The 13,219-nt window shown below is 49.7% G+C and overlaps 1 protein-coding gene across 1 annotated transcript in view; it reads right to left on the reverse strand.

The window, feature by feature from the left end:
• The window catches only part of LOC102765852 (chromosome unknown open reading frame, human C10orf128), a 38,440-nt gene extending 25,852 nt beyond the window's left edge, over positions 1-12,588 (reverse strand). The window contains exon 1 of the mRNA XM_006757130.2: positions 12,477-12,588. Within this exon, the coding sequence (XP_006757193.1) occupies positions 12,477-12,522 (46 nt within the window). The 5' untranslated portion in view covers positions 12,523-12,588. The remainder of the gene's footprint in view (positions 1-12,476) is intronic.
• Positions 12,589-13,219: the final 631 nt, after the last annotated feature.

The raw sequence follows: 13,219 nt of genomic DNA on the forward strand, positions 1-13,219 counted from the left end.
CAGGAATGGGACAGAGGAAAAGGGTTTCACGGAACAGCCTCACCCGCCCCAGCTGAGCGCCACCTGCCGCTCTGCACTTTCACCGGCTGCCCTTCTGCACGATGCCTCCTGCCCGTGGAGAGCTCTTGCTGATCCTGAAGACTTACCACCAGGGCCCCTCCTCTAAAGTCCCGTGCCCTCTGTAGGTCCAGGATCACCCTGCCACCCTGTCTGAGAATGGAATACCCACGCACCCGGTGGGACGGGGTACACTCCTCCAGCCACTGTGGGGCTGCGCCCGAGGCCCTGGGCCAGGTCCCAAGCCAGATCCCGCTGGAGAGCGCGGAAAGGGAACTGGAGTGCCAGCGAGAGGGGGCAGCACAGTTGTGCTTCACACAGTTTGACCCTGTCCTCACTTTTCTCATCTGAAGATGGGGTGTAAGCCCCTGACATAAGAGAGGACTCCCCAAGACAGTTCCCTTCTCTCTGCCATTTGCAGATGAGGCATGCGAAGCCCAGATGTGGCAGCTGTGGCCTGGAGGCACCGGAGGCCCAGGGCGGGAGGCTGGCCGCCATGAAGCAGGCCTGGGCTCCGCCGTGCTCCTGCTCCCGTGGCTGCTGGGTTTGCACAGACCCTTCCTCTGACCCGGCTTCGACTCGCAGACACCACAGGCTCCCTGTGCACAACCCAGAAACCATCTGGAGTTGCTCTTCCTCAACGCCCTTCTGGTCTCATTAAAGAGCTGCCAAACCTCAGGTGAGCAGGCCACCCGTCCGGCTCTGCTGTCCTTGCTTCCTCTAAAGCCACGAAGGCTGGGGGAGCCATGGCTGCCTGAGCTGTACAGTCTCGAGACAGAAAGCAAAGGAAAGAGAACAGCAAAGCAGAGAAGGGGAAGGGGAAGGGAAAGGGGAAGGGGAGGGGAAGGGGAAGGGGGGGGAAGGGGAAGGACAGGGCAGGGCTGCCTCCAGGGACCATAACCCTCATTTCAGGGAAGCACATAACCCTCTCAGGGTCCCACACCTGAATGGGAGGGTTGAACCCGGCCAGCTGGGCTCCACAGGAGTCTCTCACATGGGCCCGAGGGGCGGGGGCGAGGGGAGGAGCACAGTGGCTCCAGGCTGCCTGCAGGTCACACTGTGTCCTGTGGCTCAGGTGGAACCTAGAGGGTCTTTGCTCTTTGTGGCGCCAGGTCACCTTAGGAGCCCTCCCTGAAGGTCCCCAGAGCCTTCTGGGCCTCAGTCCATCCCTGAATTCTGTGGGGCTGAGCACAGTCAGCAGAAAACTGTGACAGACAGGGCATCCCAGCCAAGTCCTGGGTCTCAGCCACGGGCCCCAGTGCCCCAGGACAGCCCTCCTGCCCCTGCAGCTGCCCTGCCTCCTGGCTGCTCACCTCCCTCCACGTGGCTCATCTCTCAGCCTCAACTCAGGCCCTCCACCCATGTGGCCCTGCCACCCCTCCTTGCCCTTCCATCCCAACCAGATGTGGTGCTGGGACCCCCTCCGTGCGCATCCACTCACAAACAATTGCCAGTCAGGGCACACAGCCAAGCAGTGGCCAAGCGAGGGCAGGTTCCTGCCCTGAAAGTGGCCACAGCGCAGCGGGGGCAGGAGATGCCAAGCAGACTGGTGTGAAAGCTGTGCTGGGACCCTGAGGAGCACGGAGTGAGCGTCCCTGGCCCCAGGGATGGCGCACAGTCCGCACAGGGGTGGGGCAATGACGTGAGGAGGCCTGCAGACCACAGGGCAAGGTGGATAATGGTGGGGTTGGGAGCAGGAGCAGGGGGTGGGCCACGTGAGGGAGCTGGGGCCTGTGCACACAGCAGACACTTTGGTCCGCCCTGCAGCAGTGAGCAGCTGCTGAAGGATCGCAGCGAGGCGGAGACATAATCAATCTGCTCTCGGCAGAATTCCTCCTCCAGGAAGCCCTCCGGGACACCCTGGGTTGGATTAAGGACCCTCCTCTGTTTCTTTCTGTGTTTCCTTCTGGGCTGAGCTGTCCTCCTGATAGACTGTCTGCCCTTGCAAGTTGGGGCCTGACTCACTCATCATTGGGTCCCAGAAACACCTCGTAAAAAGTCAATATTTGCTTAATGTAGGAGAAAGCCCTGTGTCCACACGCCCCAGGCCCCCAGGACAGCCTTCACCTCTCCGCCTGGGCCGACTCCTGGCCACGAGGCCGAGGCTTGCACAGGCCCCACGGGCACAGGCCCGCCCTGGGCAGGAATTCCCAGCTGTGCGAGCATCTGTTCCTTCAGATAAGCAGGAGAGCGCGAGCAGTTCATCTTCCTGGGAACCATTAGCTGGTCTTTCGTGGAATCATATTTAATAAAAGAAGTGGTTCAAGCCATTCTGGTGGGTAAATGAGGGTCTGGGTGTGACAGGTGCTTGCGGCCACTTTAAAGGGGAAGCACACACGGTCTGACTGGGAAGTGAGTGGAAGTGCATGGATTTGTGGCAGCCAGGCCAGCGATGGCTTCTCAGCCTCTCCACTGTACCCCCCTCCCCAGGGAGCCAGGACCACAGGGGTCTCCTGCAGGCACTCTGCCAGGCGCCTCTCCTGCTTTCACCTCCTGGGGCAGTTCGCTGGTGACAGCATTTAGAACAGTGGTTCTCAACCTTCTGGCCCTTTAAATACAGTTCCTCATGTTGTGACCCAACTATAAACTCATTTTCATTGCTACTTCATAACTGTAATGTTGCTACTGTTATGAATCGTAATGTAAATATCTGATATGCAGGATGGTCTTAGGCGACCCCTGTGAAAGGGTCGTTCGACCGCCAAAGGGGTCGAGACTCACAGGTTGAGAACCGCTGATTTAGAGGAATGAAATGTGAAAAAGCGAAGATGCTGCATACTGACCTCCAGAGAGACACTCCTGGAACCAGTGCTGGAAGTGACCCCTATAAGTCTGGGGGGGTGGGAGGTGGTTCAATACATTTAAGAAAAGAAGTTTATAGATTAAAGAGTACATTAGACATGCACTGTGTATAAGAAAGATTGAAACAGGGAGTCATATAGGAGTCTGGGAAGAATTAATTCAATTTACATTGTTTCTGATGGGGAAAAAATGATTCAGTTTTCAAACAAATCGCTTCTCCAACAGCCTTCTGAATGAATTACGTTCAAGAACCAAGGTTCCACTGTATTAAAAAATTCAACCACCCTATCAAACAACAGGACCCAACACTAACAGAACACACATTCCCTGTAAACACTCCTGTAAAATATATTAAGATCCAGCTGTGGGCAAACTACAGCCCGCGGGCCAGATCCGGCCCGTTTGAAATGAATAAAACTATTGAAAAAAAAAAGACCGTACCCTTTTATGTAATGATGTTTACTTTGAATTTATATTAGTTCACACAAACACTCCATCCATGCTTTTGTTCCGGCCCTCCGGTCCAGTTTAAGAACCCATTGTGGCTCTTGAGTCAAAAAGTTTGCCCACCCCTGAGATAGACAATACTATAGGTCAAACCTCAACAAATTTGGAAGATCTTAAATCATACAAAGTGTGTTCTCTGATCACAATTGATTCAACTGGAAGTAAATAATAGAACGATTACATGAAATTTTCCAAACACTGGGAAACTAACAATACTCCTAAATAATTCATGGGTCAAAGAAGTCCCAAGAGAAATCAAAAGATTTATTAACTAAGAACAATGAAAACACACATATCAACATTTGTGAGACACAGCTAATGCAGTACTGAGAGGGCAATTTATAGTCCTGAATGCCATTTTTTACATTAGAAAAAAGGAAAATCTTAAATTAATAATCTAATATTCCACTTGAAGAAACCAGAAGAATATCAAAATAAAGCCAGAGCAAGCAGAAGGAAGTAATAAAACAAGAGCAGAAATCAATGAGATTGAAAGCAAAAATAATACAGAAAATCAGTGAAACAAAATACTGTTCCTTTGAAAAGATTAATCAAAGTGACAGATGTGTGGCAAGGTTAACAAAGGAAAAAGAGAGAAGACATCAATTACCAAGGTCAGAATGAAGCAGAGATTTCACCACAGACCCTGCAGACCTCAGAAATAGAAATAAGGAACTACCACGAAAAACTCTATATACATAGAAACCTGATGACTTACATAAAATTCCTCAAAAAGTCCAAACTACCACAGCCCTGGCTGGGTGGAGGGTCATCTGGTACACCAAAGGGTTGCAGGTTCGATTCCCAGGCAGGGCATATACCTAGGCTGTGGGCTCCATCCCTGGTCCCAGTACATATGGGAGGCAACCAATCGATGTTTCGATGTTTCTCTCTTACATCGATGTTTCTCTCTCCCCTTTCCTCTCTCTAAAATCAATTTAAAAAACAAACATATCATTGGATGAGGATTTTAAAAAAGAAAAGAAAAAAAGTACAAGTTATACTAACCCACCCAATATAAAATTTGGGACATTGAATTCATAATCTACAAACTCCCCCAAAGGAAATCTACAGATCTAGAGCATTTTATGGGAGAATTCTAACAAATGTTTAAAGAAAAATTAGCACCAACACTCTACAAACCCATCCAGAAAACAGAAGAGGGAACACTCCCTCATTCGTTTTATGACGACAGCATTATCGTACCTTAAAACCAGACAAAAACAATGCAAAAAATAAAACTGCAGACCACTGTCTCGCAGGAATATAGATCCAAAACCCTTACCAAAACGTTATCAAATAGAAGTCAACATGATAAAAGAATTATACATGTGACCAATGGAGTCTATTCAGGGATACAAGACCTTTTCGATATCAAGAACCTATGAAGGTAATCCACCCTAGTAACCAGCTAAACGAGGTAAACATCACACAGTCATATTCAGTGAGGCAGAAAAGGCATTTGACAGAATTCCACACCATTCATAACAAAAACTCTCAGAAAACTACAAACAGAGGAAAACTTCTTCAACTTCTAAAAAAACAAAACACAAACCATAGCTAGCATCATACTTAATAGTAAGAACCAACATCATTTCTCACTAAGTTCAAGGATAAGGCAAAGATATCAGCCATCACCATGCCTCTTCAACATAGTACAGGAAGGTCCTGCCAACCCAATAAGGGAAGAAAAGGAAATAAAAGGTCTAATAGTAGTACCATTTAGAAAGGGAGACACCACTGTCCTAGGTGCAGATGACACCATGGTCTATGTAGAAAATCCCAAGACATCTAAAAAATAACTCTTAGAACCACAAGTGAGCTCAGCAGGAGGCAGGGTACAAGACTAACACGCACTTCGATTGCACTTCTGTGTACTAACAATTACACACACAGAGCAAAAATGTAAATACAACACAATTCACAATCAGTTAGAGATGCTTAGGTGCAAGTCTGATAATACATGTACTGGTTTCATATGAAAAACTCTACAAGGCTGATAAGAGAAATAAAAAAACTGAAATGGAAATATTTATGAAATTCATGGAAACTCAGTATGGCAAATATGTCAACTATCCCCAAATTGATAAAGAATTAATGTAATTCTATCAAAATCCAAGCAAAATTTTGTTGTTATTGATAAGAGTATTGAAGGGTCAAGAAACTAGAATCGTTAAAAACTTTTCTGAAAAGAAGAATAATGTAGGAGTTACTCTCCCATCTTAAAATACATATACCTACAAAAATCAAGACTGTGTGTTATTGGCAAAGTACCAGACACATCTATATAATAAAGAGCCAGGGTTGTAAGACCAAAGGTTGGATCAGACCAGAAGTCAGTGCTGGTGACCCAGCACTGACTGGGGCGGTACAGACCCAGCACTGACTGCCTAGGGGGCTGCGAATCAGGCCCAGAGAGAGGCCTGTAGAGAGAGAGGCAGGGTCTGATCTGAAGCCTCTGTGGCAGCCACTGATCAGAACTTGCCTCTCTTTCTCTCCTGGCTTGGCCAAGAGCCCTGCCTCCACTTCTCTCCAGGCGTCCACAGGGGCTGCTGATTAGCCCCACCTTTCTAATCGGGCCCTGTTGATAGGCACAGAGACACTGACTGGCATAGAAACTGACCAATCAGAACCAAATCTGGGTCAACTGTGAGGAGCCAATAGCTGCCTAGGAGGTGGAGCTTTTGACGCTGACTGGCATAGAAACTGACCAATCAGAACCAAATTGGCCAGCAGAGGAGGGCAGTTGGAGGCGAGATCAGGCATGCAGGGGAGGACAGTAGGCAGCGAGATCAGACTGGCAGAGGCAGTTAGGGGCAATCAGGTTGGCAGGGGAGAGCAGTTAGGGGTGAGCTCATGCTGGCAGGGAAGGGCCATTGGGGGAGAGATCAGGACAGCAGGGGAGGGCAGTTGGGGTGATCAGGCAGGCAGGCAGGTGAGTAGTTAGGAGCCAGCGGTCCCAGATTGTGAGAGGGGTGTCTGACTGCCGGTTTAGGCCCGATTCCTGTGGTCTGACATCCCCCGAGGCATCCCCAATTGGATTGGGTGCAGGCTGGGCTGAGGAAACACCCCCTCTGTGTACAAATTTCGTGCACCAGGCCTCTAGTATATATATATGTGTGTGTGTGTGTGTGTGTGTGTGTGTGTGTGTGTGTGTGTATTGCCTAAATGATTGCTACAACTGGACAACCAGACCAGATAACCGGCTGGTAGCTATAACATGCACTGACCACCAGGGGTCAGATGCTCAACACAGGAGCTGCCCCCTGGTGGTCAGTGCACTCCCACAGCCAACCTCCTGCAGTCCTCTCCCTGGCCGGCTGGCCCCAATCAGCTCTAATCGCCAGCCAGGCCGAGGGACCCAACCAGTGCACGAATTTGTGCACTGGGCTTCTAGTCTATATATATAAAAGCCTAAGCGACCATTTGAGTATTTCACTGTTCAACCGGTACCTATGACGTGCACTGGCCTGCAGGGATCAGGCCAAAACCAGCAGTCTGACATCCCCTGAGGGATCCTGGAATGCAAGAGGGCACAGGCCAGGCTGAGGGACCCCACTGGTGTATGAATCCATGCACTGGGTCTCTAGTACATAAATGAAAAGGAAAGGGTAACTCAGAAATTGTCCACACAAATATGACCACCTGGTTTTTGCCCAGGGAGCAACATCATTTCAATCGAGGAAGGTGGGCTTTCAGCCCATCGTGCTGAAGCAGCTAGGTGTTTATGGGGAATAGTATCTTGACCTAAATTCACAAAGGAACTTAAAGTGGGTCAGAGATTTAAATGAAAAGTATAAAACTATATCACTGTTAGAAGAAAATGTAAGATAAAATCTTGATGACTTGGAGCTTGGTGAAAGCTTCTCAGACATGATAGCAAAAGCATGATCCATAAAAAAAAACAACAGTAAACTAGACTTAATTAAAATGAAACATTTTTTCTGTGAAAGACCCTGTGAAGAGAATGAAAGACAAGCTAAGGGACTGGGAGGACATATTTGCAGATCATATATCTGATTAAGGACTCATGTGGAATATATTAAGAACTCTTAAAATTCGGTATTTAAAAAAAGACAACACAAAATAAAACAAAACAACACACAAGCAACCCAGTTAGAAAATGAGCAAAGCCATGATGAAAAATCTCCCCCTATCAGGAAATCTCTCTCGCTTCCTGGGGCCCAGCGTCTCCCTTTCCCCAGGCTGACTCTCTGAGAGGCCTCGGGTATTCGGGTATTCGTTTCCTGTGTTACGTTGTGGTGATTTGTTACACAGAAAAAGAAACAATTCATCAAGAGCTCTCTCTCTCACTGGAATCCGCACACCATCTGAGCCATCCTCCTGGCAGGAACCTGGAGCCGGGGAAAGCTGTCAGGAAAGATTTTTACAAAGATCTCAGGGACTCTGAGCCAAGGAATAGAGTGATGACTTTGACTTGTAAGATAAAAACGAATTTAATTCTCTGTATCCTGCCTCTGCCATCTTTTCATTATAAATTAAGGGGAGGGAAAAGGCTGTTCTCTTCAATAACTCTGGCTCCTTTAATGAAGGATGTTTTAGGCAACTGGAACATAATTAAAGTGATATTGTATTTCTTTTATTAACGTGATTATAGTAATGCATAGATTTCAGCGGGTGCTTTCCAACGGGATTAAAATGGAGACAGATGGCTGGCATTTGGGTTGGAATTAGAGTCCATAGAAATATATTATATGCCAGCTTTGTAAAAGGAAGGTGCAGCCCAGCCGGTGTGGCTCAGGGGCTGAGCGTCGACCTAGGAACCAGGAGATCAAGGTTCTATTCCCCCTCAGGGCACATGCCCAGGTTGTGGGTTCGATCCCCAGTGTGGGGTGTGCAAGAGGCAGCCAATCAATGATTCTCTCCCATCATTGATGTTTCTATCTCTCTAGCCCTCTCCTTCATCTCTGAAATCAATAAAAATATATTTTAAAAAATAAAAATAAAAGTAAAAATAAAAAGGAAGTTGCAAACCTCTAATAAAATGTCTAAAAATCTTATCAGTTGTTTTCAACAGCTATTCTTAGAGCAATATTTTAGCAAACCTTAAAAATATTGATCGGCTGATGGTTAAATTGCACATAATTTATTTAGCACTGTGACAAGCACAATCCAAAACCTAGTTGTAAGTCTCTGTCATTATGCCCAAAGCAGCCAGCCTTTCTCAGCTGGTGTCCTGTGGCTCCACTGTGACGCTGCAGGGCACAGGGCAGTGTGTGTTCTCAGGTGGGGAAGGGAAACCAGAATCTAACCATTAGGCTATCGTGCAGGCCCCAAAGGTTCTCTGAAAAATGTCCTGTGAAAGAAAGGAAGGGAAGGTCTAAAATGCCAAAGTCATGAAAGAGCAAAGGCTGAGATGTGAGGTCACAGAAGGCGAGGGGCGTGGCTGCGCGCGGTGCCCAGCCTCCGCGGGCTTTGGCTCAGGCGCAGTGAAAGCTGCAAGGGCGCCCTGGGTCAGCCGGGGCCATGGCAGGTTATGTGACAGCATTTGTCGCTGTTAAATTTCCTGAAGCTGATCGCTGTGCTGTGCTTATATAAGAGATTACCTCTGGAGAAATACACATGAATGTTTTTAGGGGTTAAAATAAAACACACACACACACACAAACATGTGTGCAACTTACTTTCAAATGGCTCAGAAAGTTCTCTCTCTCTCTCTCATAGATTTGATTATATCACATTTAGAGACTTCTGCAGAGCAAAGGATGCCACAAAGATGAAAGATAAACAACATACTGAGAGAAGATATTTGCAAATATTTGCAACACATGGCACAGACAAATAATTAATATCCAGAAAAAATACACAGAAGACCAATAACCAAATAAAACTAAAATGAAATATACAGAAAAGGAACCTAACTGTGTGGTAAATATAGGAAATGGTTCTTCTCATTAGTAATCAGGAACACATAACCTGGAAACTTGGCAATAACATTTTACAATCCCCCCACTGGCAAAGCATGAAAGTCTGACCACACCAAGTACACTGGCTCTGTGGGGGCACAGACAGCCCAGCCATCCCGGTGGGAAGCGATTTGGCAATAACCAATAAAGGGAGCTGTGCACACCCTGACTCAGCATCTCCTCTCCCAGGTGCGCCTCCTGGCACACACTGCACCCCAGTCCCGGGGGCGGGACCAGGAGGGCTGGTGGCAGCAGGGCAGTCATGGAAAGCAAGGAATCACTGAGCCCCACTAGCACCAGAAAGGACAAGGAAGCCACATGCAGTGTCGGGACCAACGGCACAGGCAGCTGCACGAGTATGTCTGGCTCACGTGGTTAGATGGGGTGGGCACTGCCGCGTGTGGAGTGGCTGCGTGCACCCAGGTCACGCCTTTACCACCTAGAACGTGGCACAGGAAGGAAGTACAGCCAAACCCAGGCGCGGGGGGCGGGCATAAGACAGAGGAGGGAGCCAAAAGGCTTCAACTCCATGTCTGATGTGGTTTCTTTGCTGAATATGTCAACTTATCATCTAGATACTTTTAAATACATTTACCTTTAAAACAACCAAAGTTTTAAATGTGTTAATTCATGATGTCGGGTCCATGAAAGTTTGTTATATTGATCAGTTTTTTAAAATATTTTTAGTCCTGGCCTGTGTTACAGGGACACAGGTTCAATTCCCAGTCAAGGCAAATCGATGAGTCGCTCTCACATTGATGTTTCTCTCCCTCTCCCCCTCCTCTCTTCCTTCCACTCTCTCTAAAAATCAGTGGAGAAAATATCCGCAGGTGAGGATTAATAACAAAAGATACCTTTAGGACATTCAAAAACCGTTGTTTCTAAACTCTCCCGTTACTGTGGGGGTCCCCTGAGAGCCTGATGTCACTGGGGCGACAGGCAGAGATCCTCCTCACTGTCCCTGAGGCCTCACACCCACCCCCACTCCGCCCCCGAGGGACCTGCTGGGCGCCTGGCCTCCAGGTCTCATTAGTAAGTTGTACTGGGTAACCCCTAGGGCGCTCCCCCAGCCCATTAAGGGAAAACCCTTCTCCTTGCTGCTTTCAATAGGCTGCCATGTTACACGTTTTTTGTTCACAGGAATTTATTTATTGGAATTATGAATGTATATGATCATTATGAGAAATTCCAACACAGAGAAACTAAAAAAAAATGCCCGGTCATCCGATTTTCTATGAAGAATAAAGGACACTATTCACCATTTGCAGGCAGGTTTTGGTTAGGTGATCGAACAACCGCAGAATCTAACCGCACCATCGTGACTGCCGAGCTGCGGCCGTGTCACTCCTCGGTCCGCGTCAGGCCTGGGAGTGTCTTTCACCAGACACCCTGGGTGTCTGAAACCACAGAGCACAGGGAGTGAGCCAGACTCCTACCGATATCACTGTTTCTGCTTTTCACTGTGGCCAGCTGTGCTGGGTCAGAGGCTATTAAATTTTGGGGAGCTTCGCCCTATTATTTCATTAAGATAAACCCTGAAGTTGGGATTTCTGGGTTATTGCCAAATTGCCTCTGGGAAGGCTGGATCAATGAGTTCCCTGAGAATCCGGTGGTGAGTGTGCAGCCCGTGTCAGATGCTGGCTGCGGGCTGGGTGCTCAGCGCGGGACAGAGCGAATTCCCAGCCCAGCCCTGGGAGGGGTGCTGTCAGCATCCCCAGGTCACAGAGAGGAAGTGCACCCGCGGAGATGAGCAACCTGCCCCTCTCTGAGCTGCTGAGTCCAGCCAGGGCGGATGCTCGGGGGGGTAGGGCAGAGGCTCACTCCGAACCACATCTCTGCTAGGAGTTCTGAAAGCACCACTAGCTGGGACACCGTGGCCACGTCCTAACAGCCTCACCCGTAAAATGCAGGCATGAGCGGGACTGCTCCCGCTGCTGTGGGCAGAGTGAGCGCATGCAGCGTCTAACGGAGACAGCAGGCCCGCAGGCCAGGGAGGCACTAGGAGACCTCAGGTGTGTGTGCTTCTTTCCTTATTGGTGAGCTCGAGCACTGGAAAGGCTTCCTATTGGTTGGTAATTCTTTGTATAATCTGCACATTTTTGGGTCGGGCTTCTTAAACTTAACTTCCTTTTCCCACAGGACAGATGATCTAAATAGGTCAAAAGCAGAAGCGGGGCTAGAGCTTCTGCCACTTTACTGAGCGCACTTGGCACGAGCTGCCCTGCAGGCCCCGGTCTTGCTCGCTGGGCCTCCCGTCCCTCGTTGCCACTGTCAGGGAGCGTCCCCATGTGCAATGTGGTGGATGCTGTGGCTGTCTGCCTGCAGTTTTCTGCTGGGCTTGCTGCCGGCTTCAGAGTCCCTCCGTGTGAGTAACGTTAGGCCGCCTGCTTGCCTCTGAGTCTTGGCCCAGGGCGAGCTCTGGGAAAGAGCACCCTTGTCTACATGAGGCGCCCATTGCCTTTTTAAGACATAACAGTTGCTGGCAAAGGGGATTTGCCAAGTTGCGTGGCTCTGCCCCCGCCCCCTCCTGCCTCCCTCTAGCACATTTCTACCGTCCCTCTGTGCCTTCCCTCTGCCCCCCTCGGTTTCTTCCTGTGTCGCTGGCCGTCTGCTTCTCCCCCACATCTGGCTGCGCTTTTCTCTGGCCTCTGCCTGTGCCCTGGTCCTTCTTTGATGCACAGGGTTAGAGGGTAAGGAACAAAGGTGCCTCCACGTAAGGCGGCCGCTTCCCTCCCTGACAGACGCTCCCACCAGCTGTAGAGGGGCATCCACAAGCCTGCATTTTCTCATCTTGTGGAATTATTTTGATTTGACTTGATTAAGTTGAAGTTAATGTGCACACTCTCCTGAAAGATAAGCATTATCACCCGTTCTATTGGCTCAGAAACTGATGCTCAGAGGGCCTGAGGTTTGCTCTGTGGGCAATGGAGCCACCACGGTCACAGCCAGAGGTGCCTGGGTCCCAAGCCCAGAGCTCTTCCTGCCACATCACCCTTTCCGGTTCTCCCAGGCCCGGGGGCATTTGTAAGCTGCAGCTGGAGAGAACCAGACAAGAGCAATGCTCACTGTCCATCAAAGTGAGCACAGGGACACAGCCATGCTTCAGGGACTGAGCCCGAGTGGGCAAATGCTCACCCAGTTCCCCACCCCACCCCCATACCCCCTCACCGCACCCCCACTTACCCAGGAGGAGGAGGAGGGACCTCAGAAGGCCGGCCACCCAGCCCATGCTGGCTGCTCCCGGCCCTGCAGAGCGGCCCGGGATGCTGTGTGGCCCGAGCTCCTGGGGACCACAGCCAAGCCCACAGGTCAGAAGGGGGAGGAAGCCACTGCCACGCCCCACACTGCTTAGTTCCTCCCCAGCCCGTCTGTGGACAGGGCTGCTGGAAGGCCCGACCGTTCTCTGCCAGGGGGTGGAGGGCTGTGGCCCACGGTGAGGGCCACTGGGACATGTTGGGTGCTGTTCTGCTTCCACAGCTGGGTGCAGATTCCTGCCCAGAGACCTAGGCCTGGGCGGGGGGCGGGTAGAGGGAGGACAAGGATGTGGGCAAAGCCGCTGGGCCTGGTGCCCAGCTCCTGCAGGGGTCAGTCCCCGCCTTGGGCAGGTCAGAAAGCTGCCCTCCCCAGCCCACGTCTCAGAACAACATTTTAAATTCCTCAAATAAAGTGTAGGGATGATAAAAGAAGCCAGCTAATACTGAAATGCAGTTATAAACATACTTAGAAAAAGGACTTATGACATAGAAATATATGTGCTTCTATATCCACCCAGTAAGTGGGAGGGCAACATCTACCGCACTGACACGGGAGGGTGTGACGCACGGGCGTGTGCGCACTGGGCGATGCCCACACGGATGCAGCAGGGGCACGGGGTCAGGCTGGCGCTCCCAGGAGGAAAGCGAACTTTCCAGGAGACGCTGCAGACA

Source organism: Myotis davidii, unplaced genomic scaffold (assembly GCF_000327345.1).
Source record: "Myotis davidii unplaced genomic scaffold, ASM32734v1 scaffold854, whole genome shotgun sequence".
NCBI lineage: Eukaryota > Metazoa > Chordata > Mammalia > Chiroptera > Vespertilionidae > Myotis > Myotis davidii.